General features: G+C 41.8%; 1 protein-coding gene across 1 annotated transcript in view; it reads left to right on the plus strand.

The window, feature by feature from the left end:
• Window positions 1-24,386, plus strand: part of Sel1l2 (SEL1L2 adaptor subunit of ERAD E3 ligase) — a 116,836-nt gene extending 92,450 nt beyond the window's left edge. Inside the window, exons 13-20 of the mRNA XM_051183278.1 lie at window positions 5,740-5,802; window positions 6,328-6,415; window positions 8,540-8,688; window positions 9,759-9,924; window positions 10,038-10,112; window positions 12,927-13,099; window positions 23,317-23,445; window positions 24,190-24,386. Of these exons, the coding sequence (XP_051039235.1) occupies window positions 5,740-5,802; window positions 6,328-6,415; window positions 8,540-8,688; window positions 9,759-9,924; window positions 10,038-10,112; window positions 12,927-13,099; window positions 23,317-23,445; window positions 24,190-24,309 (963 nt within the window). The 3' untranslated portion in view covers window positions 24,310-24,386. The remainder of the gene's footprint in view (window positions 1-5,739; window positions 5,803-6,327; window positions 6,416-8,539; window positions 8,689-9,758; window positions 9,925-10,037; window positions 10,113-12,926; window positions 13,100-23,316; window positions 23,446-24,189) is intronic.
• Window positions 24,387-26,486: the final 2,100 nt, after the last annotated feature.

Raw genomic sequence — 26,486 nt, forward strand, 5'->3', positions numbered from 1 at the left:
ACACTTTAATCACTAACCACAACAAGTTTAAGACAGACATAGTTGCCACCCAGCTTCCCTTGGGGACAGTTTATCTGAAGGCTAAAGCCCCAGCAGCCCTTGTGGAAGGTTGCCAGGAGGTAGCCAAGGAAAGGTGATGAAGAACGTGTTTCTCTGGCTTGAGCATCGTTCCTGCAGCTTACTCCCAGCATGGCCATGGATAAGTTACTTGAATTTCTGTACTTCACTATGCCCGTCAGTAAGTTGAGAGTGTAAGATTTGCCTGGTGTTGTCATATTACACACCATGAAAGCATTGCCTGTCACATAATAGCTGTGAGTTATTAACTGTTGTCCCTTGTAATCTGGATCTAGTTAGGTAAAGTGAACCTCGAAGCACAGCCAAGGCAGAACAGCTTGCAGCTATGAGGGAACACAGAAAGGATGCAGCAATATACCATGTTCCATATGCATTTATTCAACTAATCATGAATCCAAAAATTGTAAATGAACACATACAGTTTTCTTGCCATCTCTTATTCTGTAAGCAGTATAACAACCATGTACATCACCTTGAGCTTGAATTGTGTCATATAGAGATGATTCATAGTATAGGGAATGTACTTAGGTTATATGCAATACTACATGATCACTTGTGAGAGGCCCAGAATCTAATGTCTTTGGAGGTCCTGAAGCCCAACCATCCCCACCCCAGGAATTGAGGACATCCATAATCTGTCTCCTGCTGCTAAACATGGTTTTAATCTTAGCATTGGGAAGCAGAGGCAGGGTGAGCACTGTGAGTTCAAGGCCATATGGGTCTGCATAATGAGAACCCCCCCCATGTCAAAGGAAAAGAAAAACTACACAAAACCCAAGGAAATATCTTTGCTGTAGGCTCAGTGAAGCTGGTGTCTGTCAGCTCAAACTCCGTAGATCAGCCTGAATCCCTTCTCTATACAAAGAATGACCTCATCCCTTACCCATAGGCCTAATCGTGGGAAATGCCCTGATTAACCCACAGTAGGAAGCATTTTTTTTTTCTGTCTTACAATTTTATTCTATAAACTGGCAAAACCAAGATGCATTTGGATCAAGAATGTTTTCAACTGTTCTCTGTTTTTACAAGCCCTACACTGCCTTGGGAGCTCTTTTAGAAATGACAAGCAGCCCATGACTGCTGGTGTTGTGCTAAAATTACTGAAAGGCACCTCTCCCTTGAAATTTATATGGAATTGTTTCTCAGTGAGACACTTATCTGGATAGCATTAGATTAGGCAGCCAAGGGAGGCAGACTTAAAGGAAGTAACTGAGGACAATCTTTTGTAATCTGACAAATAATACTGATTTGTCACCCCAAAGGAATAACGCCAAGAAACCGGGTATATAAATTAACTCTGCTCCCCTGACACTAAGAGTATTTGTAACTAGCAGTGACCCAACCTAGTTATAATTTAACCTTAGCTTTTCTTCCTTATGAAGTCTAAAACTGTATGTAAAGGAATTCTTCTCAATGGCATTAGGTAGGACTGCCACATACTCCATAGTCATTGCCTGAACAACTTGTTAAAGTTCTCATACATATTTCTGTTTTACAACTTAAAAATAAAATGTACTGTTCTTGGGATTTTGCTGTAGCTCAGTCAGTAGACTGATTGTTTGGTGTGCACAAAATCCTGGGCTTAATCTTTACATTGAATAAAGCACATGTGGTGATACATGCCTGTAGTCCTAGCACATCAGACGTGGAGGCAGGAGAATCAGGACCTACACATCAAGTTCCAGGATAACCTGTCTCCAAAAAAATGGTAAGTGTGTGTGTATGTGTGCATACACACGCACACACACGTGTACACATGCACACACATGCGCGCGCACACGCACACTCACACACATGCACAGGTGCACGATGGCAAGTGTGCTATTAAATTTGCTTTACAGTTTTATCAGTATCAGGACATAAAAGTACCATTTACAAACTCTTTTGTGTCAATTGTCTCAGACAGGATGCGCCAGGCCCAACCCTATCTCCATACATTTATCACACCCCTCCTTCCTGTATTCCTCATTCTAAGATGGTCCAAGCAGGGCTCAGTCACTGTTCCCTCCACAAAGCATCCCCACAGCCTTTTCTTCACAAATCCTTTCCTTCTTTTGAGTTAGTGTCTTACTCTCTACTCTGGGGTTCTAGAGCTTTCTGCACTCTGACTTCTTTTCTACTGTCTGGAATCTGTGTCGCCTCAACTTGAAGAGGACAGAGTCCTAATCTCTTGCTAAAGTTCATTAAATGTCAGGTAAATGACCATCTGCTTCCCAGGTTCATGTCCCTTAACTAATCGAGAACATTAAGCTCTAACATGGAAGTTATATATTGGGAAATTAGCTACACATGTTTTGTTCAAGCCAGAAAGTGCTTTTAACATCAGTAAATGTCATATCAAACCATGCACAGTCAAATCCTTTTGTGCTTCATGATTAAGACAATACATATGAGATGTGTTATCTTACATGTATTATGTGGGTTTTCTTTCAAAACAGCAAGAGCTGACTGTGCAGGATTACTGTTCTATGTGGCAACAACTGGAGTAGAGAAGCTAACTGACTACTGCTGTTCCTAGACAAGGCAGATAACCTCTAGTTTGCCTCACTCTCCTCTATTCTACCATTTGTCCAATCAAGTTACCTCAGATAGGACTCAGCGACAGATCAAAGTATGATTCCACCCAAATCCAACTTGGCAAACCAGTGAGTTCATTGGCTTACTTACAGAGCATGGGCAAGGGTGACTTAGGGTTCTCAACCTTCCTAATGCTATGAGCCTTTAACACAGTTCCTCATGGTGTGGTGATTCCCAACCATAAAATTGCTTCATTGTTGCTTCATAACTACATAATTTTGCTACTGTTATGAATCACAATGTACTATCTGATATGCAGGTTGGCCTTAGATGATCCCCGTGAAAGGTTGTTCAACTCCCAACGGGGTCAAGACCCACAGATTGAGAACCACTGACTTAGAGGAACATGGATTGAAGGCATGGAAATTAGGATTCACCAGACCCAGTATAAATGAAATGGAATTCATTTGGGGAAAAGAACTTACACAGAAAACAAGTGACTGTAGTGGTACTCAATCTCCAAGGATGCAGACCAGACCCTACCTCCCCGATGCTTTCTGCCACCTGAAGGGGGCTCCCAATTTCTGACTCTCTCCCTTTAACCAGTCAGGTCTGCACCTGTAACCACGCCCAAAAGGCATGGCCACTGTTACAGGTGCCCAGGCAAAAATATTGCTACAATTCCCCTTTTAGTCTAAAGAAAGTTTAGGCTTGCTACAAAACTATATACAATGATAGCAAATAATCAGGTATGCTCTAAGAGAAGGAAAGGTAAGAACACACACAATTTAAGACCTACTGCCAGTTGGTTGACCCCAGAGCAGCCTCCCCACTGGAAAGCCTGAGTGCAGCAGACAATGGCGTCATCGTAGCTGCATACTCTAAACATCCCAGTGAGTCCCAAACCACAAGATCACATGCAAATGAAGCTGAATTCCATACATGGGGTAGAAGGCTGTAAAGGGGGCAGCTGAAATCTCTAGCAGAGTCTAATGACCTCCCTTCTTCTGTGAGGAAACACCAATAGGCCCGATGGTGAGGGTTTCTTGCAAGCACCCACAGCTGTTCTAATGATGACAGTAACGGCTGTCACACTCAGAGAACAGCATCCCCCAATGACTCCATACATCACCAGTACAGAGCATGGAGATGACAGAGTGGGCCACTCCAGGCCCAAGATTCTGAACAAGTGCTTTGGGCTTGCCAACATTGAATTACCAGTAAAAGAAGGAACAGCGTTTGTTCTGTTAAAATCCTCTCCCTTCGTCCTTCCTTTCCCTTCCCCCCCCCCTTCATTTTTTTTCAACATTTAAATGATGCTCGTTAGATAATAGACTAATCACTAGACTTCACCACATTCATCACAATAGGGCTTATTAGTCTCAGAGCAGAGTAATGGTGATCACTAGAAATCACAGGTAGATGTAAGAAAAAAGAAAAGAAATGACTGGGATGTAGCTTGGTTACAGAATGCCTGTGTAGTTAGTTCAAGGCCTCAGGATTAATACCCAGCACAAAACAAACAGGGAGGGCCTTTATGCCACTTAGTTAATATTGATGAAATATCCTAAGGATTTTTTTATAACATTTAGTCCCTTGAAATGTACAGGCTCAGAGCTGAGATTCTTGAGATGGTGTTTAAAATATGCCTTCTCTGCTTCTGAGCTCTTCCCAGGTCACGGGGGCATGCTCTGGCTGCACACACAGAACTAATTTAGGTTGTTAGGAGACACTAAAGAGCTTTCTATCAGAATTGAATTTCCTGAGGAAATTCTGTAAGCCTATAAAACAAATCGATGGACAGGTCTGTTGAATGAATGCCAAGTGGCCAAGCCCTGTCTTCTTACACAGCCACCAGAGGGCAAAAGACTTGAGGGGAGATAAGAGAAAAAGGACCTGTCTGTTGGAAAGTCACTGTGTGTGTGCGGGCATGCACTTGTGCAGGTATGTGTGTGCACATGCTCGTGCGTGTGTGTGTGCATGTGCATGTGTGTGTGTGTGTGTGTGTGCGCGCGCGCCCACGTGCATCCCACAACCTATGGAGATCAAAAAACTACTTTCAGGAAACTGTGGCTTCCATAGGTTCCAGGGCTGCAGCTCATGTTATTGTACTTGCACACCAAAGAGCTTTCCCAGAAGACATATGGCCTGTCATTTTAAGGGTCACTCTTCACCCAGGACTGACACACGTGCAGCATAGCTCTCCTTGTGTTGAATGCACCCGATTTTTAGAGTGCTAAGTACAGATGAGAAAAAGAAATGGTAATTTAGCATCAAGTGGACATTGGTGATGTTACAAGCAGTTCATTTTGAATAAACATACACCCTATAATATAAATAATATATACAAATAATAATAAACCATTAACTGTTAGCAGTGGTTGCACTGAAATCCAACATCCTGAAATGTTATTTGGCTAATGATGTCAACTCCCTTTGGCCAAATTAGGTAACAATTGTTTAAATAGACCTTCCTATTTTAGAAAACAAATCCATCCTTCAAGTCTCAGCTAAATGTCACTACCATGATAACTAGATTCTCCCAAGTGCCTAGCCTCAACCAAATAGTCAATTACCCCCTTTTATCTATCCACAACACTCTCGATTTATTTTACTTCAAGACTTACTACATTGGGCATGAGTAAGAAATAAGGCTCATCTAACAGGGCTTGGAGATATGGGGATGGGAGAGCAGACAGAGGGAGAGGGGGAAGGAGGAAGGGAGAGAGGGAGGGAGGGATGGAGGGAGGAAGGGAGGGATGGAGGGAGGAATGGAGGGAGAGAGGGAGGGAGGAAGGGAGAATAAGGAAAGGCTTTGATATGGCTCAGAACCCAGGAGTCTGTGAACCCCATGACAAGAGTTACTTCTTACTCTGCCCAGTGCCTCTTACGGAATTGCCACAAAGCAAGTGCTAAGTGTTGAAAGAAAGAATGAAATAAAGATCTGACTTCCACTTCCTTTTTTCTCCTTCTAGTCAGAGGGGTTAACTAGAATGAAGGTGTGAAAGGGTGCTAGACAGGCCGGAATAACTTGTCATCCTCCTGATTGATGCCCTTAGCCATTTCTTACTGGGTTCATTTGAAATGCTTGAATTGATCTTGCAGAAATTTTCCTTATCACAGATTTTTTTAAAACTCTTCTAGGGCAATGCAATTGGTCTTCATGGGCTTGGTCTCCTTTACTTTCATGGAAAAGGTGTTCCTGTGGTAAGTGCAACAACCTTGTGCATTTTTGCAGCTAACATTAATGGTCATGCATTAATGTACAGGAAATAGTTTTTATTGTTTGGTTAGACAAACTAGTATATGTGACAGAGAATGAAATGATTCAGTAAAATCTTTGCCAAAGAAGTAGAGGAACAAACCTGTGACAAGAATAGCATCCACAGTTGTGTCTGAGACTCATAAGTTCAAACTTGATTTTGAAACAGCTCCATCCTGAGGATTTTATTGATATAGAAGTTTACCTTCTTAGCTTAATATGTCTTTTGAGTGACCTTCCCTCATCTGGAAAAAAAAAAAAGCCCAACTACTAATACAGAAAAATACAATTTATAATGAAATAAGAGAGTTATTTCTTTATAGAATCTAATATAATAATGAAATGTATTATATCTCTGATGCTATTTTAACTACCCTATAGGACACTGACAGTACTGTCAAACTGTAAAGTGGTTGTTGCCATGGAGTTATGCATATAGCTTTGAGTAATACAGTGTAATTATCTTGCAGAATTATGGTGAAGCACTTAAATACTTCCAGAAAGCTGCAGAGAAGGGATGGCCTAATGCACAGTTCCAGCTAGGCTTCATGTACTACTGTAGGTACCACAGACATGGCTACCTTATTTAGAATGATGTATGCATTAGTAAATCTCCTCATATAACAAGCATCAAAGGGTTGCTGAGAGTGGCTTGCAGAGAACATTAAGGCACCATTTTAAAGAGGGCTTTACAGAAACCTAAAGACTTGGACATTAGTTGAAAGAAAGGGTAAGGAGATACAGAGGCAGGCTGTCCACTTTTGAGTGAGTTAACTTTGAGGTTCTTGTGACAGCAAGTGTGCATGTCCAGAAGTGAAGACAACACTCAAAAGGGAGGACAGATACAGTGAACACAGTCTGGTGATAAGGTAGTAATGGAAGAAGAGAAAGAGAATAGGAAGAGGAGGGAGGGAGTAAGGAGAGGAGAGAAGGAAGAGAGGGGGATGAGGAGAGAATGAAAGAGAAATGACTCAGTAACCATATCACTTGGTCAGTATGGACAATCTTGGTGAGATTATTGTATTTATTGCAATGAGTACCAGTTGATAGTGGGTTAGGGTATGAATACAAGGTGAGAAAGATTAAAAATATTATTCCCAAAATGCACCTTTAGGAGAAAAATGGAACTAAAGGGGCAATATCTAAGAAGGGACTGTTATAAAATGATGAGAAACATGAACATACTTATAACTGATAAAAGCAGGTTCTAGGAAAAGTTGGTGTTGTTAAGATATGGTTGATCCCAGATAGGTGGAGGCCTCGTAGTCTTGATAGAGACTGGAAGGAAGAGCGAAAGGACAGGTACATAAACTTGGGGTAGGATGGTGAGGAAGGAGGCAAATGGGGAAAGACAAGGAGGCGTTGTCCTCGGCTATTTCACAGGCAAAAATATTGCCTTCTTAGAGCAATAGCAAGGTACAGTGTAAGGGGTCTCAGACAGTGAGGGCAGTTTTTATGGCCAGGACAAATTCCAGACACCAGAGTATGCCCTCACCAAGTCCATCATCCCAGAGGTGGAGCCAGGGCAACCACCAGCTCTCTCAAGTAAGTCAAGAAGTGTGCTAATGTTTGCCACTGTGGCCCAGCTAGAGGGCCTGTTTTGTACTATGTGTTTGACATCTTGTTCTCCTAATTCACTTCAAGACCTCATCTTAGAATCTGTCCAACTCCTCAAGCTTATAGGAATGAGTAATAGTAATGGCTATGCATGTTCCAGTTCATTTTACTCTCCTAACATATGGATACCCCACAGCTTACAGCTTACAGCTGGGCAGACTCAGTCATATCAAGGCCACACTTCTTATCCAAGACTATGCAGTCAGGCTGGGATTCAGTTGCAAGCAATCTGTCACCAGACTTCTCTTTTTTATTTTTTTCTTTCAAGTTGTATTTATTTACTTCTTCACCTGTTTGGACATGGAGTCGCACTATGTAGTCTGAGCTGCCTTAGACTCACTACCCTCTTTCCAGAGTTTCGGAGGGTTGTGATTGAGGTGTATGCCAGTATGTCAGGCTGACCTACTGCTCTTGCTTTGTGTTCCTATGTGACACTGCTGTTAAAAGCCACCAAACTTTTGAGCTAGAAGGGAATGTAAATGCAAGCCAGTGAAAACCCCTTTTTTTTTCCTTTTTTTTTTTTTTTTTGTGCAAGTGAAGTCCCTAGATGGGAGTGACTCTGAAAGAGGAATAACAAACAAGAGAGCTGAGCCAAGAATTTCTCCTGCTACTGCTAGAGATCTACAGGCTCTGCCCAGCACCAAATGCCTCTGCCTCTGCCTCTGCCTCTGCCTCTGCCTCTCCTTCCTCCACTTATGAGCTCAGACAGAGCTGCTATTCCTGGGCCTGGGATTTGCCTGCTCTTTGTTTGTGGCTGGTTGAGGGGTGGGGTGAGGGTGATGGTAAGATCACAGAGAAACCCCTGTGGTCACATACTTATTGGTCTCCTTATGTACATGAAACTGAACAGCCTTTCTTTTCCAATTTTCTGAAAGGGTAAAGATCACAGCATAACCCAGCCACTTGCCCCCCAAATAGCGAATCTGAAATAGTTTTACCTATGGTTTTTGGTCTTTCCCCATCCTGTTTAGACTTGTGCGTATCGCCATGACCATTATATCCATAGCGGTTTTGGTTTTTGTTTTTGTTTTTTAATGAGTGACTTAAAAGAATTTTCATTTTCAGCTGGCTCTGGAGTATGGAAGGATTATAAACTTGCCTTCAAATATTTTTACTTGGCATCTCAGAGCGGGCAACCTCTCGCCATTTATTACCTAGCCGAGATGTATGCAACTGGAACAGGGGTGCTAAGATCATGCAGGACTGCTGTGGAGGTAAACTCGGGGTCTCTTTGTAGCTCTTCATTAGTCACACAGAGTAGGTTGCTGCCTTTGTTTCACAGCTCTTTCCTTGCAGTTGGCAATGAGCACCACCATTGCCAGGAGGAAAAAAAACAGTAGAATAACTTCAATTGGAGGAGAGAAGGAAAGCAATAGCCACTTCCTTTCTGGAGCGTGGCTCTTCAGCAAGTCAGAGTCTGCCTGTGGATTCAGTTTAGAAGCTCTGTTTTAGCCCTCAGTCAAACCAGAGTGAGATTGAGAGTCACTACTTGGGAAAGGCAGGCTTGATTTAGCCTAGAAAATGTAGCCGACTCCTTCCCAGAAAACAGGGTCCTTCGATTTTTGATGATTTGGATGGCAATGCAGAGAGTGGGCTCTTTCAGCCTGAGCCAGTAATGTGCTTTTCAAAAGGATGCTTTTAGGACCTTAATGCCCTTCATCGATTTATTAAATACGTCCGCTGCACCAGTATAAATACCTCCACGTTGCAATCTGGTCCCTCTGAAACTCATTTCAAAAGCTGCCAGCTAATAATCTATCTTTAGATCTGTTCCTTTGCCAACTTCCTAATGAATTATGTATGGCTAACCTCTTTTGGTTACATAAGGGCTATCCAGCTAAGTTGACATTTGTCCCCATGGATCTCTGCACACCTCCCTCCCATTATGTCACCTATACCCTCAGGCACTGATTTCCCTTGCTTCTCATTTCCCCATCAGCTGTAACCTCATCCATGCAGAGCATCAGTGCCTGGAAAACGACATTATCAACAACAAAGCCATCCAAATTGATATTCTTATTCTGGAGAATAGCCTCCAAGCCAGGAAAGTCTATTCCACAAATTAAAAGGAGCTGGAGAACAATTTGCTAAAGACAAAACTACCCTGAGAATCTGTGTGCCTATAAATGAATTGATTCTTCACCCTCAATAATTTTTCAAAAGCCAGGCAATTTTAGAAAAAGAAGTTCTTGCTCATTCAGCCAGCAGAAGCTGAAGATGAGGATCACAGATCACTGTGCGGGTGAAGCTAACTAGCCTATTTGATTTCTCTTTCGGTCTTCAGCTTTATAAAGGTGTCTGTGAACTAGGCCACTGGGCTGAGAAATTCCTGACTGCCTACTTTGCCTATAAGGATGGAGACGTAGACTCTTCCCTTATTCAGTATGCACTGCTTGCAGAAATGGGATATGAAGTAGCTCAAAGCAACTCGGCATTCATTTTGGAATCTAGTAAGATAACATCTTCAAAATTCCCCAACCATGCACATGCAAAACTGGCTTACTATGTCTTCATTTAAGCCTTCTTAATGGAATAGTTCCTCTTTTTTTTCTTTTTGTTTTAGAAAAGGCTAAAATTCTGGAGAAAGAGAAGATGTATCCAATGGCACTTCTGCTATGGAACCGAGCTGCCATTCAAGGTATAAAACAGATCAAAATAGACACAGGGCTGGACCATATCCATATCCATAACCACTCATCTGATTTGCTCCAGTTGTGTTGTTGGACGGAGGCAAAGAGGTACATGGTGTCAAGCAGAAGGCACTTCAAATTAGAGGTCATTTCCGAGAATTCGTTTTCTTCATTATTCTCAAAGTCTTTTAGTTTAGCAAGCCCTAAGAATTTGTCTCTGTCTCCATGGTACCAGAATTGTTGTTTGAAACATGATAATTTTACTCAAGAAAACAATTTTCTTGATCTGGCTTTAGTCATTCATTTGCTGAGTTGTTTGCTGAGCTAATCTGAGATGTGACCTGTGTCTCTATGAGTCTGGAGGCAAAATTAATTATGTGCCAACTGGGATTGACTTCTCTTCTAAAAGGAGACACTGATGACAACACACTTAAATCTTTACTCTAACCATCAATATGTTAGAATTAAAAACAAAAAGTGGGAAGATCCTTCTTAGCACCCTTAAGGCCTTCCTACTTACTGGTTTCACATGTGGCAAGGAATGTAAACTATCATTGCTCAGAACAGCATTGGCAGGTGGCATTTGAATCACCATGTCCCTTCCAATTTTCCCCACTAAAATTATAGTATTAAAATCAGAGAGATGTTGCACAGCTGTCACAGTTGGCATTTGGACATGTGAGGAACTCTTGCAATAAGAGAGCAATTTTATTTCCAATTAGATTTCTTGAAATCATCTCCTGTTAAGGCTGAATCATCCCTTTTAACAGGAAGTAATAGGATAAAATATGATTCTCAGCTGATGCTAATATGAAGCGGGGTGGGGGGGACACCACAGTGGTGCCTTTGCAGACCCAGCTGAGCTGGTAATACAGCAGCAAGCCATCAATGTGATTTTAGTGAGAAATTCTATGTTTTGTAAAATGCAATAAAAACCTTATTTGGAGTGAGAAAACAATGCCAGCAATCTCTCAGCCATGGTAAATCAGCTCAGTTGCAACAAATACAAGTTTATTTCAAGCCAGGAAATGGTGTGGAAATTGGACCAAAGAAGAGAAGCTGAAAATGAGGAGACATTAATATTAAATAGGATACACACACACACATCATGCCTGCCAGGTTGCTCAAAATAATTGTGTCAGAAAGGTCAGACATACCCATCTCAAAGATATGGCTACTGAGCGGCTCACAAAAGGTAGGAAATCTAGTAATGAAAGTTTTCAATTAGTCACTAATGTTTCTTTTTGCAGTTGCCTTATATGAAGAAGGTTCTGAGACATCAAGGCTCAGGAACCACCTTGCATCTGTGGAGTTGAAGTAGAAATCTCTCTGTAGTCAAAAGATCCATCCAGGAGCCTGTCACAGTTGCCACATGCACTCATTAGGGTACTGTGGCTCTGTTCACTGTCCTCCATTCTCAGAGACTTGGGAGATCCTGCTCCTAACAGCAAAGCTTAAGAATACACAAGGGTCCCATTCCTTTGTGACTATGGCCAAGAAGGAACCTTGGGGTCAGGATGACAGCTTCAAACAAAATTAGATAATCAGTGGGTTTCTCTTTGGGGTAACATGTCTCTCCTGGCCTCTGTACTTTTTCTTGCTTGAGTGCCATCTCTATCAACCCTCGATCCCACTCGCCTATACATTTTGTGTTAATTATGTTGGAAGCAAAATCTGAAACCTAATGTCTTCATAAACTTAAGAATTTTAAAAATATTATCTCTGTTCAGAGCAAAACAAAGATGGCTCATGATGTCATATATCTTTAAAGTAGCTGGGCTTTTACAGGAGATGTTAAAAGTTTAGAGGAACTTTGTTACCCAAAGGTATAACTTAGAAAAAAAATCCACCAGGTGGTGTCAAACACCTTTAGTCCCAGCACTTGGGAGGCAGAGGCAGGTGGATCTCTGTGAGTCTGAGGCCATCCTGGTCAACAGAGTGAGTTCCAAGACAGTCAGAACTGTTACACAGAGAAACCTTGTCTCAAAAATAAAAGTCCATTACACTGGGCCAAATTGGGAAAGAATTTTGCAAAGGGTCCTATATCTCAAGACATACCTTAGACCCTAACACACAAGGTTCCCATTTTCCAAGAAAGCCTGGATTTTGTGAAGGGTTGACCATAGCTGAGATAAATGTCCAACATGAATTTTTCCCTCACCTGTTCAACCCACATTCTTTCAGGGAAGAGAAGCATGGCCATCTCCTGAGATACATACACACACTTAAAAGCCATTTCTAAGTGGCCTTCAAAAGAATGATGCCACAAATCTTTAAAAGTAATATGATTTCTTCCCTCCTTGATATATCCACATATCCATGTTTATTGAAAAGTTAACATCTTAAATTACCTCTGTAGAAGGCATTTTCTAAAAATATCCTAGCATGATCATTCCATAAATATTTATCAAGTACCATACTAGGCTCCAGAACAGCTTTAGTAATTAAGAGCCTTAGGGTTCTTGCCCTGTCCTTCTGGGGCCACTACCAGACTGGAATGCAGTTTTTGAAAGGAATTCTAGGGGCAGGAAAGATGGGATTCAGTTTTCCAATAGTTGTCTTCCTATCTCCAAATATGAACTTGTATGTAGTTTATCATTTCTTTCCGAACAATATAATCATGTATATTATCCTGCAATGAAGATTACTATCACTGAGTATTGACTTGAGTTTCATATAGTATGTGTAATCTTAACTGTGAGATTTTGAATATCTCGTGTATATGAGCATATGTATTTGGTGTTTTTACAGCTTATTAGGTTGACTTACTGAGAACTATATGTGAATCACTGTGTGACTATTCTCTCTTGTATTTCTCTCAGGGAATGCTTTCGCTAGAGTAAAAATTGGAGATTACCATTACTATGGTTATGGGACTAAGAAAGACTATGAAACAGCAGCCACACATTACAGCATCGCAGCAGACAAGCATCACAGTGCACAAGCCATGTTCAATTTGGCCTATATGTATGAACACGGCCTGGGTATTGCAAAGGTAATTGCATTGCTTCAGAGCTAGTAATGACAGCTATGTGAGAAGAGAAAATTTATAAATGTTTGGAATTTCATTCATGTCACTAATGTAGAAGAGAGAGAAGAATCCCTCTCCTCTGTGCTAACACATGTAACTACACTATAATATTCATGTCCTCATTTATACCAAGTCCATAACAAATGAGTAGAAGAAATCTAATTTGGGCCAATCTAATTCATACATTCCTCCTTTGCCAAACACATATTTTTGTAGGGAGCCTGTTTCCACTTTTTCCACTGACGTGACTTATGCATTGACATCTCCACCAACTCCTAAGCTGTCAGTCAAAGCAGCAAGGTGTTATGAGGCCCAGGCTATAGATTAATGTGGTATTCATTAATCAAGAGACATCTCACAAACAAGCCATTATCTCCATAACACCACACTAGGCACTCTTAAAGAGACCTCAGAGACTAGAGAGACCACATCTGGCTTGAGGCATATTCATTTAATGAAAAAGAGTTAACAGTACAAGTGTGAGTGAGGAAAATCTCTTAGTCAGTGGGTGTAGTCAGGCACAGATGTATTATGAGTCTGAGAGGATAAGACAGATATGGCAAATGCCAATAGTAACCAGTTTTGGTTAGGTGTGAGACATATATTATTATTATATACATATATATTGAGTATATATATATATATATATATATATATATATATATATATGGGGGTAATAAGCACACTGACCTTGTGTGCATTAGGAATCCACTCTGTAGATATAGAGTCATTTGGCCAAGTTTGCTGCAGAATTTCTTCAGTGGTGGATCCAGAATTTTATGCGAGGTATGTCTTATCCCAAACATTTTCAGGAAAAAAAAAATGGGACTGACAATGAGTCATTCTTAGTAAAAAGCATGTTTCTCTCCAAGGTGTTCATATTCTTAAATATTTCTAAAGTAAAATACTATGGAGATTACTGGCTATTTGTGCTTTCTTCTTAAGTCCAGTAGGACTAGCCACTGAAAATTATCAGTAGGGAGTCTCCTAAGAACTGTTGAGCCAGTGGTCACTACAGCCAAAGGCTTCTTATTCAGACCCAACTGTCCTGTCCTCCCTGTAGCCTGCCTTTGCCTGATGGTTTTTCATCCACCTTAGCCCAAGCAATAAAGTATCAATTCCAAATCAAGCCCACTTTCCAATTCCTAGCAGATGTGAGCTACCTCTGTTTGTGAAATGGACAGGACCGAGTGGAAAAGCTGGATATTTCTCTGTTTGTCATTTGTTGACCCTCCACCTCCCCTGTCCATCCACCTCAGCGAAACAGAACTAATGATACCTGGTGCAGTGATATAAATTTATGGTTTATTAAAGCTTGACTGAAGATTCAGAAAAGCAAAGTCAGCCACAAGCTATAGAGATCAGGCAGTGGTGACACACACCTTTAATCCCAGCAGCCAGAAGCTAGGAGGTGGTGGTACACACCTATAATCCTAGGACTCAGGATTAAGAGACAGAGGTATCTCTCTGAGTTCAAGGCCACCCAGATCTACACAACAGTGATCAGTCTACAAGAGAATTATAGCTCACACGTTTAATCCCAGGACTCATGAGAGGTATATAAGTTAGTATCAGGAGTTAGCATGAGGCATTCATTTTCCAGCCACATTGAAGAGTTACAGTCTGAGGCTTGGTGAGAGCTCATGGAGACAGGATCAGCCCATTCAGTCTGAGGTAGAGGTAAGTAACTCGTGGCCAGCTGCTTTGCCTTTCTGATTTTGAGCTTGAAGCTTGAACCCCAATATCAGCCTCTGGGTCATTTATTTTCATGTAACAACATGACCTATCCCCCAGTTTAGGAGATTAAATGAACAAACCTGTGTGGAAAGCCTTTTTAGTTAAACAACATATGGAATGACTGTCATTTAGATCAGAAGGGAATTTGAATAGCGGCTAAGATTTAATAAGATCAAGGCTTTCATTCATAATTCTTCATATAAAACACCAGAACCCAAGAGAAGCATTGTTTTCAGAAAGTGTACAAATGACCCCACCCGGTGTGTCCACTAAATTAGCTCAGTTACCCAGGGTGATTCAAACAGATCTCACTCTCCTAACAGCTGCATCTCCACCACAGTGAGACCATTTTCTCCTGTGTCCCTGGGGGCAGAGTGGAGCATCCTCTCACAACAGGTGGCCAAGGTTGCAGGAGAGGACTGCCCAGCTGTGGACCATGCCAGACCCTTTGGTTTTCCTCCAGACCCGCCAGAGAACCCCTCTGCTGGGCACTTCTCTATTCAGATAGCAGCTGTTGGGACATCCATTCCACACTCAGAAAAACAGCCAAAGTCTTCCCTCTGACCCCTTTCTAGTCTTTTCTGCCAGTTTTCTTCTGAACTCACTGATCATACACTGTGATCAAACTGGGACAAATAAAACCCAAGAGAGAAAAAAAAAGAGGGGCTGCACTCAGACCTCTATCTGGACTTTAGATTTAGCTGATGAGAGATCACTAAGTTTTGTCCTTACTAATCTCTTCATTTAGCAATTAGAAAAATAGCCACCAAGTGTTGAGGGCAAACTTCCTTAATTTTGTCTAGACAAATTAATAAAGGAACTCTAATTTTCAAAAATAAGCACCCTGATGAGTTCAAGCCCCAAACTTATTTCAAAGAGGTTAGGAGGATAGCCTTTCCAGCCTTTGTCCTCATATACTGTAGCATTTCTTTAGTATGGCTCGCCACAGTTCTTGTTACTGCAAATCCTGGTGCAAACCAGCGAGGAAAACAAGGGTAAAGTCATTTCCAGGGAGTCTCTGAGAATGTAAGAAGGTTGGTGGAATCAAGTTTGGTAAAGCGTTGAATTTAAGGAATGAAAGGCATAAATCAACACTTGTGGAGTTGGTGTAAAAATATGAGCCTCTTTTGTCCTTGGGAACATAAGGTGGGCCTAAGGTAACAACCCAGAGGACTTATCCTGACAGCTTCACTGAGAAGCACCCCAGTTCAGTGGGCTGCCTGATCTAAACTCAGGGTCAGGACAGATTGCATCACCATAGGAACGTAAAACAACACCTTGTTTCCCAGATCCCTTCTCTGCTGGAGATGTGAACAGACATTGTCCCCCTCCACACACACACACACACACACAGACACACAGACTCACAGACACACACACACCTCCTAAACTCACAAGGACAAAACAAAGAATAGTTTCTCCAAAGTTCACCCTGGGAAACTAATGAATTGGGGAGGGTTGAGGGGAGAATTCACTTACAGAACATAGGTCAGAGTTACTTAAAGGACAGTGGGTGACCCCCAAAGCAGCCACATTGGCAAGTTTTCATCCTGCATGGGCATTGGCTTCTCCATACCCAAAAAGACAGACCCCCACCCCACCCCGAGTTTCCCAAGCCTACACACTCTAGCTCCTCCATGCTGCCAAGTGCAAACAGGACAGAATCACAAACAGGGCTGTGCAAAGCAGCTGGCGACTGAGCCATTTTCCTGTCCACTCTCTCCATATCTCTTCTAGCTAGAGCAATAAGACAACAAAAAGAGATCAAGGGGATACAAATTGGAAAGGAAGAAATCAAACTTTCACTATTTGCAGATGATATGATAGTTTACATAAGTGATCCAAAAAACTCTTCCAGGGAACTCCTACACATTCAGAAAATTAGCAGGATACAAGGTTAACACACACACAAAAAAAAAAAAAAAAAAAAAATCAGTATCCCTACTATATACAGACAATAGAGGGGCTGAGAAAGAAATCAGAGAAGCATTGCCTTTTACAATAGCCATAAACAACATAAAGTATCTTGGGGTAAAACTAACCAACAAGTCAAAGACCTATATAATAAGAACTTTGAGTCTTTAAAGAAAGAAATTAAAGAAGATACCATAAAATGAAAATATCTCCCATGCTTTTGGATGAGTAGGATCAACATAGTAAAAATGGCAATCTTGCCAAAAACAATCTACAGATCCAATGCAATCCCTGTGAAAATCCCAGCACAATTTTTCATAGACCTTGAAAGACAATACTCATCTTTATATGGAGAAACAAAAAGACCCAGGATAACAAAGGAACTTCCAAAGGCATCACCATTCCTAACTCCAAGCTCTACTATAGAGCTATAGTCCTGAAAACAGCTTGGTATTGGCACCAAGCTGTTTGATTGGTAAACCAATCAAATTGAAAACCCTGGTATGAACCCACACACCTATGAACACCTGATTTTTGACAAAGAAGCTAAAAATCAAACAATGGAAAAAAGAAAGCATCTTCAACAAATAGTGCCGGCATAACTGGATGCTGACTTGTAGAAGACTGCAGATAGATTCATATCTATTGCCATGCACAAAACTAAGTACAAATGAATCAAAGACTTCAACATAAATGCAGCCATAGTGTACCTCTTGGAAGAGAAAGTGGAACAAATTGGTACAGGAGATTGCTTCCTGAACAAAACTCCAGTAGCACAGACACTGAGATCAACAATTAATAAATGGGACCTCCTGAAATTGAAAAACTCTGTAAGGCAAAGGACGTAGTCAACAAGACAAAATGACAGCCCACAGAATGGGAAATATATTCACTAACCCCACATCTGACAGCAGCTGATCTCCAAAACATACAAAGAACTCAAGAAGCTAGTCACCAAAACACCAAATAATTCAATTAAAAAGTGGGGTACAGAACTAAATAGAAAATTCTCTTTTTTAATTTTTTTATTTATTATTTTTCTTATTTTACATATCAGTCCCAGTTCCCTCTCCCTCCCACACCCCCCAACACCCTTCCCATCCCATTCCCCACCCACTCCACAGGGAGGGTGAGGCCTTCCAGGAGGGATCATCAAAATCTGCCAAGTCATTTGGAGTAGGGTCTAGGCCCTCCCTCCTGTCTCTAGGCTAAGGGAGTATCCCTCCATGGGGAATGTGCTCCCAAAGTCCTTTCGTGCACCAGGGATACAACCTGGTTCCACTGTCCGAGGTCCCTTAGACTATCCAGGCCTTCTGAGACCCATGTTCAGGGGGTCTGAGTCAGTCCAATGCTGGTTTCCCAGCTATCAGTCTGGGGGTCGATGAGCTCCCCCTTGTTCAGGTCAGCTGTCTCTGTGGGTTTCTGTAGCCTGGTCTTGACCCCTTTGCTTTTCACTCCTCCCTCTCTGCAACTGGATTCCAGGAGTTCAGCTGTTTAGCTGTGGGTATCTGCTTCCGTTTCCAACAGCTACTACATGAAGGTTCTAGGATTGCATATAAGTTAGTTATCAATTTCATTATCATGGACAGGCATTTAAAGTACCTCTCCACTGTTGCTCAGATTGTTAATTGCAGTCATCCTTGTAGGTCTCTAGACATTTCTCTAGAATCAGTTTTCTCTTCAAACCTATAATGACTCCCTCTATTATGGTATCTCTTTTCTTGCTCTCTTCTATTCGTCCTCCAACTCAATCTTCCTGGTCCCACATGTTCTCCTCCCCTTCTCTTTCTCCTAACTCCTTCTCCATTCACTGCCCCCCTCCCAATATGCTCAGGAGATCTTGTTCCTTTCTCCTTCTGTGAGGGATTTGTATGAATTTCTTAGGTTCCTCCTTGTATCCTAGTTTCTCTGGCAGTGTGAATTGTAGGCTGGTGATCCTTTGCTCTATGTCTAAAATCCATGTATATGTGAATACGTACCATCTTCCCCTCAATAGAGGAATCTAAAATGGCTGGAAGACACTTGAGAAAATGCTCAACATCCTTAGCCATCGGGGAAATTTAAATCAAACAACTTGGAGATACCATCTGACTCCTGTCAGAATGGCTAAAAAAAAAAAAAGCCAAAGATAGTTTATGCTGGAGAGGATGTGGAGAAAGGGGAACACTCCTCCACTGCTGGTGGGAATGCAAACTCATACAGCCAGTTTGGAAATCAGTATGGCAGTTCCTCAGGAGATTGGGAATCAGTCTACCACAAGATCCAGCAATTCCACTTTTAGGCATATACCCAAAAGATGCACATTCACACAACAAGGACATCTGTTCAACTATGTTCATAGCAGCATTATTTGTAATAGCCAAGACCTGGAAGCAACATAATGCCCCTCAGCTGAAGAATGGATGGAGAGAAATGTGGTACATTTACACAATGGAATACTACTCAGCAGAAAAAAAAAACAAACAATGAAATCTTGAAGTTCACAGGCAAATGGATGGAACTAGAAGAAACCATCCTGAGTGAGGTAACCCAGTCACAAAAAGACAAACAGGGTATGTATCACTCATATATGGATTTTAGACATACAGAAAAGTATTATCAGTTTACAATCCACACAGCCAGGAAAGCTAGGAAACAAGGAGGACCCTGAGAGAGACATACATGGTCCCCCTGAGAAGGGGAAAGGGACAAGATCTTCAGAGCAAATTGGGAGCATAGGGGGAGTGGAGAGGGAGTTAGGAGAAAAAGAAGGGGAGAAGAGGAGGGGAGAGGAGAGCATGAGGGAGAAGGAAGATTGAGTTGGGGGATGAATAGATGAGAGCAATAAAAGAGATACCATAATAGAGGGAGCCATTATAGGTTTAAAGAGAAATCTGCCACTAAGGAAATGTCCAGAGATCTACAAGGATGACCCCAACTAACAATCTAAGCAATAGTGGAGAGACTACCTTAAATACCTTCCCTGATAATGAGATTAATGACTACCTTAAATGCCATCCTAGAGCCTTTATCTAGTAGCTGATGGAAGCAGAAGCAGACACCCACAGCTAAACTCTGAGCTGAACTCCTGGAATCCAATTGCAGAGAAGGAAGAGTAATAAAAAAGCATCAGAGCTATCCAGACCCCCTGCACGTGGGTGTTAGTTAGAAGGACTGGGCAGTCTATGGGGCCTCTGGTAGTGGATCAGTATTTATCCCGAGTATACTAATAGACTTTGGGAGCCCATTCTACATAGAGGGATACTCTTTCAGTCTAGACATATTGGGGAGGGCCTGGCCCTGCTCCAAATGATATGACAGACTTTGAAGATTCCCCCCATGGAAGGCCTCACCCTCCCTGGGAAGCAGAAAGGGGGTGGAATGGGGGATGGGAGAAGAACAGGGGAGCAATGGAAGGTGAGGTAACTGGGATTGACATGTAAAACTAGTTTGTTTCAAATTTAAGTAAAAAATACTATTATAAAAAAGAAATATCTGGGCTGGGTGGTGGTGGCACATGCCTTTAATCCCAGTACTCAGGAAGCAGAGGCAGGAGGATCTGTGTGAGTTCAAGACCAACCTAGTCTTTAAAGCAAATTCTAGGACAGGCTTCAAAGCTACAGAGAAACCCTGTCTCGGGGGAAAATAAATCTGGGCCTGTGTGTCATGCTTTCTCATTGGCGATATCCTGTCTCTTTAACCTGTAAGGGGCCATTTTGAACATATGAACAGATTAAGCAGTGCTGTGACACAGCTGGTATTTTAGTTAGAACACATTATTTAAGAAGAGTCGGAGATTAATTCACTTAACCTGAACCACTGAATCGAAAGTAAAACAAACTCCCATGCAGAGTATACACCTAATATCTTAGTGGATTAGGTATGCAATGGACTTCTTGTTTACCAAGTCCTAGGTATCCTCAGAACAGCATGCATCAAAAGAAGAATTTTTCTTTGTTTCAGCAGAGAGGAACATTTTGCTAAATCAGTCAAAGAAAGAGGAGTCATTTCTACAGCTTCAAAATGAAAATTCCTTCATATGAGTGGCCCTCATTAGCCAGAAGCAAGCAAGAATTTTATTTTCTGGAATTTTAAAGGAAGATTTTTCATATTTCATCCCAGCCCTCTGCAAACTTTGAAGTCTGTCCGGCAAGGCATGTGTGCCTACTTTAAAAGGCACTCCTTGCCAATTTGAAAACTATAGATCACATAAATGAATGGTGATTCCTGTGCCTCAAGAAATAAACTAATGATAACTAACTTAAGGATAAATGCCTCAGAGGCAGGCATGGTGGTACAGACATGTAATTCCAACACTTGGGAGTTAAGAAGCAGGAAGATCTGGACTTCAAGGTCATCCTCAGCTACTTAGTAAGTTCGAGGCCAGCCTTGGATGAATGAATTTCTTTCTCAAAAATCAAAAAGGAAGGCCACTGAGGTGCATCAACTGGTAAAGCACTTGCAAGTCTGGCAACATGGAACTCACATTAAAATATAAGGAGATCTGACACCATGTGGCATGCACCTTCACAAACACAAATAATACTAATAAGCAAAAGAAAACAGAAAGTGAACGCCTCTATTATTGATAAAAGCTGACCACCTCCACATCATTTGAGTCAATTTGCCTTCCAGATGTGGGTGGACAGCTTTAGAAGGTACACCCTGCTGGCCTATGAACATACAGTGAATAGGCTGGAATTAAACACAGACTAGGGTTTACAAAGTCTATTTTCTTTCTTGATGAGAAGATTTCTACAGTACCCTAAATTGTAAGCACTTTATGTGAGAATTATTTTCTTTCAAAAAATTTATTTAGCAGACCTCAAAGCTTTAGAAGTCCTTAAGAAATGAACCAGGTATGGTGGCACACACCTGTGATCCCAGCCCTCAGCTGTCCGGAAGATTCTGAGTTCAAGGACAAGTATGCTTCAGAAGAGGGTGGGGTGGGGAGAGGAAGTGGAAAGGGAAGGAGAGAGGGAGGGAATGATACAGGGAGAGCAACAGGCGGTAAGCAGAAGACAGCTGAGGAAAGGCATTACACAGGAAAAGGGTTAACAGAGGCCCCAAGGGCTCTCAAGTACTGAAGCCTAAAAAGACACCTGGGTTTGAGGATGCAGCCACCTGGGTTTGAGGATGCAGCCACCTGGGTTTGAGGATGCAGCTTGGCAGCTGTATGCAGTGTTAAATTCAATCCAAAATGAGAAATAAAGTGAATTTCTGGGAAAAAAAGAAAAAAGAAAAAGCTCTTCTTAATCCATGGGTCCCCAACAAAAGTGCAATTCTGGGGATACACCTTAAAAGTAGTACTCCTGGGCCAGGGAGACAACTCGGTGGGGAAGGGAGCTTGCCACCAAGCCTGAGGACCTATTCAGTCTATGAAACACACAAGACAGAAGGAGACTCCTAAAGTTGGTCTCTGGCCTCCTCTTGAGAACTATAGCATACACACACACACACACACACAATAAATGTAAAAAAAAAAAATGTTTTAAAGGAATACTCCTTAGAAGCCTTTTCATCAATGTTAAGCAAACAAGATAAAAACAAAATAAAAACATAAGCCATAAATAGATGAAAAATAATCATCTACCTTGGCATAATTCAATGAGGATTCCCACCCCCTCAATTACAGTAACATATCTTTTCAGGAATCATATTCCTGAGAGATAAAATAGCCCACCCATTCATTCTGTAAGAATTATTGAAGTCCTACTATGTAATAGACACCTTATTAAACTTAGTTTGGAACAGATAGTACATGACTGTCTAAGACCTAGACACAGACAAAGATAAATTCTATGATACATACTAGGGAGATCATGCGATTATTATTTAGCTATATTGGTTTATTTTAGGGATCTGTACTTGTAGTGCCTAAAGTTCTCTATTCACAAGTAAGAGCTAAGCCAGGATGAGAAAGGGTTTTGAGGCCTGGGTTAGTTTCCATCACAAATGCCATTCCTAACAACAACACGTACATTTAAACTCTCCAAGTCTCTTTAGGTCAAGAGTCTAAATAGCCTGACTTTGCTTATGGCCTCATGGAACTAAACTCAGGGTTCCTTCTGGACTGGAGGTAGTGGGGGAGAACGCACTTTCAGTCTCATTCAGGTTTTTAGTGAATTAAGTTCCCTGACGTTAAGACCAAGCCCACTGTTTCCTTGCTGGCTCTTTGAGTTGTTTCTACTTCTTTCCATGTGATTCCCACACCTGACCATCCAGCATGGCAGGTTGGGTTCCTCCAAGACTTTTAATCTGACTTTCTTCTGCCCTCAGCCATAAGATACTTGGGCTTGAGGCCTCTACAGTTACATGGAATCCAGCTGGATAATCCAGGATAATCTATTTTAAGGTTTATTACTTACTGTTTTCAAAATCCCCTTTGTTGTATATTGGTTATGACATATCCTCAGGCTCCAGGCATGATGAGAGTATGGACAACTTTATGAGCCCATTCTGCCTACCAAATATAAAGTGTGGTATTTCTAACAACAGTTTATGTTTCTCAAGGTTCTGTACCTGATAGGGATGGACTGCTTTCTTTCTAGGACATTCATCTGGCCAGGAGATTGTACGACATGGCTGCTCAGACAAGCCCAGATGCTCACATACCTGTATTCTTTGCCCTTATGAAACTGGAAACTATGCATTTGCTCCGAGATGTCCTGTTTTTTAATGTAAGTTTGTCTCAAATCGATTCTGAAAGCTCTAAGAAACTCCGGGACGAAGTGATGGCTTACCAAGGGGGTAATTTTTTTTAAGTTAACTTTTTTTTTTTTTTGATGAGTAGAATGCAAAGTTTTATACTTACCACACAGCAATTCAGCTTGTTGAGTATGTGTTGACAGTGTAGTACAACCAGTGAATTAATTCAGCAGATACTCTTTCCACACACTCTGTGTTCAAAGCCTGAAGCCGAGATGTGCTATATATACTTGTTCAAAATACAGCTCTTGCCATGGAAATCTGAGACTGGTAAGCAGATGGCAGGTAGCAAGTGATACCACAAAGAGCTGTATCTCTTAAAAGTAGAAATTAATTTTTTCGAGACAGGGCCTTATCACATAATCAAGGATGACCTGGAAGTCACTGTGTAACCTAGGCTGACCTCAAATTTGAGACCCTTCTGTCTCAGCCTTCCCGGTGCAGGGATTAGAGACAAGTGCCACCTTGTCCAGCTAAGTTTTCTACATCTTTGAGGTTATTTTAATGGTGGTAATTAAGCCCATATATGGTCTCTACCCTGAACTAGATTACATCTTCTAAGGCAGAAGGGAGCAGGGGGGTGGTTTGAGGGCAGGGTGGCAGTGGTAGGTTTGAGAGCAGAAATGTTTCTGACTATGGTGAGGTGCTAAGACTGTTTGGCTTTTGGTTTTTTTGGTTTTCGTTTTGTTTTTTGACTCAATGCCTCTCTCTAGCAGTTTACCATGAGATGGAAATGGCTAAAACTGGACAGCACCATTGGACAATACTGGGATTTATTTGTGATTGCCCTAATTGTTGCCCTGCTGATCTTCTTGCTAAGAAATCGCCATAGGTAGGCTCTGGACCATCAGGAAACCTGCTCACAGGTTCATGCCAAGCTATCCTCATCAAATAAAGAATTTCCTCACCCAAAGCAAGAGCTGCTGCAGATTCCCCACAGAGGCTGTGATGGAGAGTGAACAAAAGTTTAAGAACTTCCCTAGAGAAACAGCTCCAAACTTCCTGCTTAGTTGAGGGGGTTGCTGAGGACAGGTCATCTAAGACTTTCCCACAAATTTATCATCTTGGTGACCTAGTTCTGACCTGGATAAGTCACCATCTTTGTGTTATTACAAAGGTGTCCTCCCCTTGTGAGAGAACAAACTGGGTGTCTCGGCTTTAGAACAATACTGAAGAGCAGGGAGTGCTCAGGGAAGGCAGGACTATAGATGCCTGAGAAGATGACAAATAGATACTGCACAAATAGGGATGATCTTGGGGGCAAACTGAAGTCCCGATGAACAACAGTACTTCACAGCAGGTCATGCCTGGAAAGCGGAGAGTGTGGCAAAAATGGAAGATGGTATCAGCTTCCTGGGCATAAGTAAAAAAGTCTAGCTTTTCTGGCTCCCAACAGGCAAGTCATGGGCATAAGACCGAGCAGTGGGTTTGGTGGATGAGGAGAAGCAATAGTCCCATGACCTCTGTGAAAGGTGAGGCCTGAATCCTAGGGGAGAAGCAGTAGGCCTAGCTCTGTAACTTTCTAGCTATTTTTTTAAATCTTTAGCTTTAGTTTCCTCATCTGGAAGACAAGGGGGGGGGACCACCTATCTTAGACAGTTGGCATGAGGCTTAAATGGAACAATGTATGTAAACAAAGTAGCAAAAGTCTTGCACCTAAGGGGGTATGTCATAAATGGTAGGGTTGGGGGCCAGAGAAATGGCTCAGCAATTCAGAGCAGTTGGATATTCTTCTGGAGGACCCTGGTGCAATTTCCAGCACCCACACAGCAGCTCACAGCTATCTGAAACTGCAGTCCCAGGGGATCTGACGCCCTCTTTTGGCATCCATGGGCACTGTGTGCATATGAAGCACAGACACACATGCAGGCAAAACACCACACACATAAAAATAAAGGTAATTTTAAAACCAAACAAGTAAGTAGTAGCTTTGAATATCCTTTTAAAACTCTTGGTGAAGAAGCCATACACAGTGGTATACACTTTTGGTCACAACACTTGGGAAATCAAGATACTGAAGTATGGCCAATCTTGTAAGAACAGTGTGATCAAGGCCATCATAGGTAACATAAGGAGAGCCTATTTCAAACACACACACACACACACACACACACATACACACACACACACACACATACACGCACATGCACATGCACGTGCGCACGTGCAACTTGGTGTGGGGTAAGGGAAGCTGAGTTGATAATCAGCATGATTGACTGTCCAGCCAACATGCTGAGAACCAGTAAGAAAAGATCTGTGTCAGTACTTTATAATGCAACACAGTCCCAAGAAGAGTTGGTTGTTGCTTTAAATGATGTGAAGAACAGTGCAGATGAGAGAACCCACAAAACATGGTTTGTGGGCTTTAAAAGCTAGTCATTTAGAAGCCATCAAAATGTCCATTTCTGGGCCTCTTCTTTGGCTTCAAGATGACCCACCAAGGGAGAAAGAGCACTCTCTCTGGGAAGCCACTGACATTTTCCCACTGTGGCAAAATAGCATTTTGTACTGTTCACTACATTATTTTAGCAAAGAGCACACAGACCCACAAGCAAGTAAGCAGAGAGACTCTTAATAGAATCAGAGAAAAGTAACAAAGTTCAGTCACTATCTTCACAATAGCAGGGAAATCAGATCAGGATGATCAGCCCTGAGCAAGCCAAGGTTATCTTGGTACCAAGAAAATGTGAGGTTTGCTCTACTACATCAGTCACAGGACTGCTGTGGGGCCTGAAAATCAGCCAATGAAAAGAGATGCCATCACAGCATGCATGGAGGAATCTGAGACTTGTGCTGGCCCAGGGTGAATGACAGTAAGGACAAGTAGCTTAGACAAAGATCTCAAACCAAGTGGGAAGAGGGATGGATCTGGTGAGAAGGGAAGGACCTCACTTCTGAGAGCCTCATGTGTCACAAACACAATAAATTTAATTTGTTTTTCGCCATTTAGGTTCCCCTACAAGCTGACAAGTAGCCTATATGATGGGGACCTTAAGGTCAAAGAGAAAACACT

The sequence above is a fragment of the Phodopus roborovskii genome, unplaced genomic scaffold (assembly GCF_943737965.1).
Source record: "Phodopus roborovskii unplaced genomic scaffold, PHOROB, whole genome shotgun sequence".
Taxonomy (NCBI): Eukaryota; Metazoa; Chordata; class Mammalia; order Rodentia; family Cricetidae; genus Phodopus; species Phodopus roborovskii.